The sequence below is a fragment of the Cotesia glomerata genome, linkage group LG8 (assembly GCF_020080835.1).
Source record: "Cotesia glomerata isolate CgM1 linkage group LG8, MPM_Cglom_v2.3, whole genome shotgun sequence".
In the NCBI taxonomy this organism is placed as follows: Eukaryota; Metazoa; Arthropoda; class Insecta; order Hymenoptera; family Braconidae; genus Cotesia; species Cotesia glomerata.
The window spans coordinates 74,867-81,525 of NC_058165.1; the positions used below are offsets into that span (position 1 = coordinate 74,867).

At 48.8% G+C, this 6,659-nt stretch overlaps 1 protein-coding gene across 1 annotated transcript in view; it reads left to right on the plus strand.

The window, feature by feature from the left end:
- LOC123270792 (proteoglycan 4-like) overlaps positions 1–6,659 on the plus strand; it is a 6,966-nt gene continuing 307 nt past the window's right edge. The window contains exons 1-2 of the mRNA XM_044736944.1: positions 1–126; positions 6,015–6,602. Coding sequence (XP_044592879.1) covers positions 6,033–6,602 — 570 coding nt within the window. The 5' untranslated portion in view covers positions 1–126; positions 6,015–6,032. The remainder of the gene's footprint in view (positions 127–6,014; positions 6,603–6,659) is intronic.

The window sequence follows — 6,659 nt, forward strand, 5'->3', positions numbered from 1 at the left end:
AAAAAACTGATAACCGCCAAAATTTGGCTCGGGAAAAGCAAGTCTTGTTACAGAGTGATTATTGAGGGAATACTCTTCTATCAATAACATCGGAAGGCACATTACCTCGGTTCTACTCGAACATTGGTAAGTACCTTTAAACTCTTATACAAGACCCAATTTCCCTGGAGTTTTGACCTTCTGTCAAAACCCCAGTGATAGGTAACCATACGCCGTGTAGGTGGGGGCGAAGAGGATACTCTCCATTCGCTCTCGGGGTAGCTGTATAGGCCCAGGGGTGACGTCTAGTCTCCTGGGGATTGGGGCACCAGCGTTTGGAGGGTAGTTCGCGATTTTGCCACTCACAAAAAGGGCGGGTGAGAGTCGTATTAATTTGTAAGGATCAGTTTTGACCGTGTTGATCGAATTTGTTACCGACGGAAGGTACAAACGTGATTACCGACATAAGATTATTGTATTTTCTTTTGTATTGTTGTTTTGATTTAGTTTTGGAGGTTTGATATAACCTAAAAATGTACCACGTATATTTCTTTTGTAAATATGTTCCATTGATTTAATTGATTTTTTTGAGAAATAAATTACTTTTTATGTCTTTATCATAACCTGTTGACGTTTCGAATTTATTTCTTTAGATTTAATAACTATTTACATTTAATTAAGTTTGTTTTGGCTTTTATTTTTGGTTCTGTATATTGGTACTAATCCCCGTTTTGACCCTGGACTCCGGCGAGCTTCAGATTCGAGCAACGGGGGCGTTTGTGTCGCAGTATCATTTCATTTTGGTTTTATTTATTTATTTAATTTAAAAACACTGTAAAATCACCCGTTACAAAATTTTTGGCGCTCGAACAGGGACATTAGTATTGTTTTCGTGGTAGCGGGAATTTCGGGTACTGCGAGTTTCGTTTAGTTTTTTTTCTTTTCCTATAAATTCACCGAGATGAGTAAAAGAACGGGTACCAAGACATGGGTATGGTCGCTCAAGAAGGACGCGGTCATTAGCGAACTTGAAAAATTTCGAGTAGCAATCGAGCCGAAGGCGACGTTGCCAGAGCTCAGTTTTTTGTTAAAACCGAGCTCAATAAATCACGAGCGGCGAATGCGGGCCGTCCCGGTCGATATGACCAGCTGTTGATCGACCTCGATCAATCCGAGGCCGATTTAGATAACCTCCCCGAGGAGTCAGAGGATGGTGACTCTGAAAATGATGATGGGCTACCCTCAGATGAGGATCCAGAGGGCGAGAACGCGCCTCCCGAGGCACAGACGGACAGACAACGACGCGCACAAGAGAAAAGATTGCGCGCGGAGATCGAGGTGGAGGAACTCGAGCGGATCGAGGTGGAGGAACGCGCACGGTTAGCTCGGCAGGCCGAAGCTGAAGCCGAAGCCGAAAAGGAGCTACGCGACCGATTGCGTCAGGAAATAGGGGCGCGTCTTTTGCGGGAAAGGGAGGAACGACGGGCGTATGAGCTTCAGCGCGACGCGGACGAAGCCAGAATGAGGTATGAGGAAGAGCAACGGAAAAAGGCGCAGCGAGAAGACTGCACGAATGCTCCCAGCAACAATCGCGGTCACGTGGCAAACGCGGAGAATGTCCGAAGAAAAGCGGTGACAGAAATCGCCGATCAGGTCATATGGTCGACCTCGTGAGCCCAGCCAGAGCAGGCACCCCGCTACGAGAAACTCCCAGACATAATCAATCGCATCCCTCGCTGCTGGGGGATGATTCGGTTGAACTGCGCAGGAGAGATCTTGTTAGGAAGTGGAACGTCGTATTCAAAGGGGAACGAGACGTTCAAGACTTTCTGGAACGACTGGAAGAAATGGCCGAAAGTTACGGGTTCGAGATGGACCACCTGCTGCCGTGCATCCCGATATTGCTGCGCGAAAAGGCCCTTCTCTGGTACCGTAACAACAAGAGAGATTGGATCTCTTGGGAAGATTTCGTGTCGGACTTGAAAGCTTTTTATCTGCCTCCAGGCCTCGAACTAGAGCTGGAAGAACAGATACGGAACAACCTCCAGGGAGAGACCGAGTCTGCGGCAGAATACGCCACCAGACTGCAAACTTTGATGCGGAGACACGGCCAGATGTCAACCTCGGCCCGTCTTAACCGCTTATATCATAATATGAGACCCGAATACCGACGTTACATGAAGCGGACAGAGTTCACTAACGTCCCAGAACTTTTACGGCTCGCACGAGAGTACGAGCAACTCGTGGCGCAAGAGAAACCTTCCATGGCCAAAGAGACAAAGCCCGCATCCCGGAAGCCAGAAACGTCGTTCAGTCGAAAATCCTCGAAACCCGTCGAACCGGCACCCGTAGAGATTTTCGAATACAATTGGCGTGATTGTTGCTGGCGATGCCGCCAAAAAGGGCACACCAGAGAACAATGTACGAATAGGGCGGTGAAGTTTTGTAGGCGGTGCGGAAAAATGGATGTATATTCTCGTGATTGCTGCCCCTACCAGGGAAACGCCTCGAGGACCGGCGCACGCTCCCAAAACCGGCCCGTGAACCCACAGGGAGCACAATCCCAAGAAAAGAACACTGCCCCGACCAATCCAGAGCCTCAGCCAGGCACTTCCAGCCAACAGCATTGAAACCCGGTGAGAAACGTCCGTTTGCCGAGATCGGACTCGGTGATATAAAAATCCATGCATTGATGGATACTGGTGCAACTGCGTCTATTGTCTCCCAACGAATCTGGGATTTTATCCGCGAAAATAGGCTGCACACAAAACACAACCCCACTCCGATACGGGGATCGACATTAGGGAATCAAGTGATTCTATCATCTGGGACAGTTTGGGTCCATGTTCGGGAAAATAATCGTTCTTACGAGCTTCCATTTCATATTATGCCAGCTTATGCTAATGATATGCTTCTCGGTGTAGATAACCTAGCGATTTTAGGGTATCAATTGCAACGCAGGGCAGAATCTTTTAATGCGTTAGACATAGAATACGATGTGGAAACTGCTCGACAAGAAATAAAGACGTGGCTCAAACTAGACGAAGCAATAGAGGGCCCTACCCAGTGTGCGACGCACAAAATCAAAATTAAACCGGGAACCGAACCTGTAAAGGCTCGGTACTTCCCGAAAAACCCGAAAATGCAGCAGATCATGAACGACGAAGTGGACAAAATGCTGAAAGATGGAATCATCGAACCATCAAACAGCCCGTGGAACTCTCCTGTCGTGCTGGTCAAGAAAAAGGACCGGAAATACCGATTTTGCGTAGATTTCCGGAAAGTAAACGACGTCTCAGAAAAAGATGCGTTTCCAATACCGCATGTGAATGCCTCACTGGACAAACTGAGGAAGGCTAAATTTATTAGCACTATCGATCTGAAAAGTGGTTACTGGCAGATACCACTAGCGGAAGAAAGCAAACCGTTGACTGCTTTCACGATTCCGGGACGTGGACTGTTTCAATTTCGAGTAATGCCTTTTGGACTACATTCAGCGCCTGCGACGTTCCAGCGCGTAATGTACGAAGTGGTAGGCGCGGATCTTGAAACGCACGTAGTAGTGTACCTGGACGACATAATTGTCGTTAGCGAAACCCTTGACGAGCACATGTCGATTCTGAAAAAGGTCATGACCCGACTTCGTGCGGCGAACCTGAAACTGAATCCCGAAAAGTCGCATTTTCTGAAGCAGAATACGGTGTACTTAGGTCACGTAATCGACGAGCAGGGAATCCGGACGGACCCAGAAAGGTTCGAGCAATCACCGAGATTGCACCACCGCGGAATACCAAAGAACTACGACAGTTCCTAGGTATGATTTCGTGGTACCGCCGTTTCATTCCAAATTGCGCCGATCTGACGAAACCTTTGTCTTCCCTCCTCCAAAAGAAGAAACGTTGGAGATGGGAAACCCCAGAACAGACCGCGTTCGATACACTGAAGACCCATTTGAAGTCGGACCCATTACTGGTTCCACCAGACTTCTCAAAACGTTTTGTGCTACAAACGGATGCAAGTGACGTCGGAATAGGCGCTGTCCTGACACAGGAACAGGAGGGCGCGGAAAAAGTCGTCGCATATGCGAGCCGAGGGCTGACGAAAGCCGAGCGAAACTATAGCGTGACTGAAAAAGAATGCCTCGCGGTAGTCTGGGCAATCCAGAAACTGAGACCATATCTCGAAGAGTATGAGTTCACGGTTATCACGGACCACCAGTCACTAAAATGGCTCCGATCGATAGAAAGCCCAAGTGGGCGCGTAGCCCGATGGAATCTGTACTTACAACAGTACAATTTCGACGTCGTGTATCGAAAAGGGAAATGGAATAAGGTCGCGGACGCGCTATCGCGAAGCACGCCGGAAAAATCCACTGAGGAAGATCCTCACGATCCAGGAAACGTTTTAGTACTAGAAGCTTTAGAACTTGGAGATACTTGGTACGAACGAATCGTCAAAGGAGTCGAAAATGACCCCCAGCGTTATCCCGAGTACTGTTTGAAGCAAGGACTGCTATACAGACATAGCTATCATAGTCTAGATTACACTGACCGAGGCGACGTTTGGAAATTATGTGTTCCCGTCGCCGGAGTCAGTAAAGTATTAAGAGAAAATCATGACGTTCCTTCAGCCGGCCATTTAGGCATTGCAAAGACGATTGCGCGCGTCTCGAGCCAATATTATTGGCCACGTATGAGGGCGGAGATCACATCCTATGTACGCCAGTGCGGGACATGTCAGGCATTCAAGGCCTCACAGCAACCCCGTCGGCCCCAATGGGAACAATCCCTGCCCTGAAGCCCTGGTCCGTCGTATCTGCGGACGTAATAGGCCCCAAACCGCGATCCTCGCGAGGAATGAGTTATTTGGTAGTTTTTCAAGACAAGTTTTCCAAGTGGATAGAAATCCAACCGCTGCGGCGACAGACAGCCACCGCGATTGCGACTGCTTTCAAAGAAAGAGTCTTGCTGCGATTTGGCAGGGTAGACACGGTGATTACCGACAATGGTACCCCTTTTGTAAGCAAGGAGTTCACCTCCTTATTGCAACAATTCGGGATAAATCACGTGCGAACCCCACCATATTCGCCTCAATGCAATCCAGTCGAGAGAACGAACCGAGTAATCGGAACAATGATTGCCCAATTCGTTGGATCCAACCAACGAAACTGGGATAGGCAAGTTCCAGAGTTCACTTTCGCGTATAACACGGCGAAGCATGGCGCGACAGAGTTTTCTCCGGCGTATTTAAATTACGGCCGTGAAATCCTGCCTCCTTTGTCAATAAGGGCACGAGCCGACATGAGGAAAGACGAGGTTTACGATCCGCATCAGGCAGCCAAGACCTTGGAAGATACCATTGAGTTAGTCAAGGTTAATCTGGCCCAAGCCTACGGGAGACAAGCCAAGTATTACAATCGCAAACGTGGTTCCTGGCAACCAGCTCTCGGCGACCTGGTTAGCAAGAGGGAACACCATTTGTCATCAGCGATTGACCACTTTTCGGCGAAACTTGCTGAGAAGTACGCGACGGGTTTTATCGTGACTAAAATCGTCGGTCCTTCCGTATATGAGGTTAGCAAGGAAGGTAAAACTTTCGTCGCTCACATTAAAGACTTGAAACGTTTCCATGAGGGAAATCCCCCAGAACCTGACCGGGAAAACCCTGAACGCGGATTAGATGACCACGAAGACCCCGAACCCGAGTTAGATGAAACATTAGGACAACGTCGTGTGACCCGAGCCATGGCCAAAAAGGCCAAATTAGCATATGCCGCCGGGAAACCAGGTTGAAAGCGGGATGCCAGGAACTAGTAGGGTCAAGTTTTCATTTTTTGTCTAGACATAGTTAGATTTGAAAGCTGTATAGCCAAATCATGTAATTTTATGAAATCGAAATGTCACACAGGGTTATGAGTCTACAGCGGGTCTAACCAAATACAAAGTTTGGTTTTTGTTCGAAAAACGTAAAATTTAGAGTCAAAACTGGTCTTAGGAATGTTGTCTGAGTTTTCTTTTATCTGTATTTTTACTCAGTATCTAGATCTTACAAAAATGGACCACCAATTTACGGAAGAAGAGGAGATATGGCTGTTGGAGGAGATGCTGAACAAACCATTGCACATCGTCCTCAACCACCTGCCCGAAACGACACAACCATCAACCCCCAGCCCCGGAACCGCAGCAACACCAGAGCCTTATGACCCCACGCACCCGGGTTTTCTGAGACCGGATCGGCAGCCGACCAGGGCACAGCCGAAAGAGGTCAGTCAGGGGCTATTTAAGCACAAGAGGTCCAAGACGCTGATCAGACCAGTGACGCCCAGCTTGCTGAAGCTGACCGGGACGCCAAGTTCAAAAGCACGGAGATTGGAGGAGCTTTTTGGGGCCAGCCCCACCCGAGACACCTCTCCGAAGAAGACGTCAGGAACCGGAAGCCACGACACGATCATCAACCCGGGCCCACGCCTCCAGCGCAGTCCCCAGTTGATCGCCGCGCCGCAGACGACGAAACCCGTTGATACCGTGACATCAAATGCCGAACCTGAGGATCCTGAGCCAGCGGAACCTGCTGTTGAACCTACCGTTGAACCCATGGATGCCGTCGTATCTGCAGCGGAACCTGTAAATAAAAAGAAAAGTGTTAACCGTCCGGGCCCACGTCAACGACGCAGTCCCCAA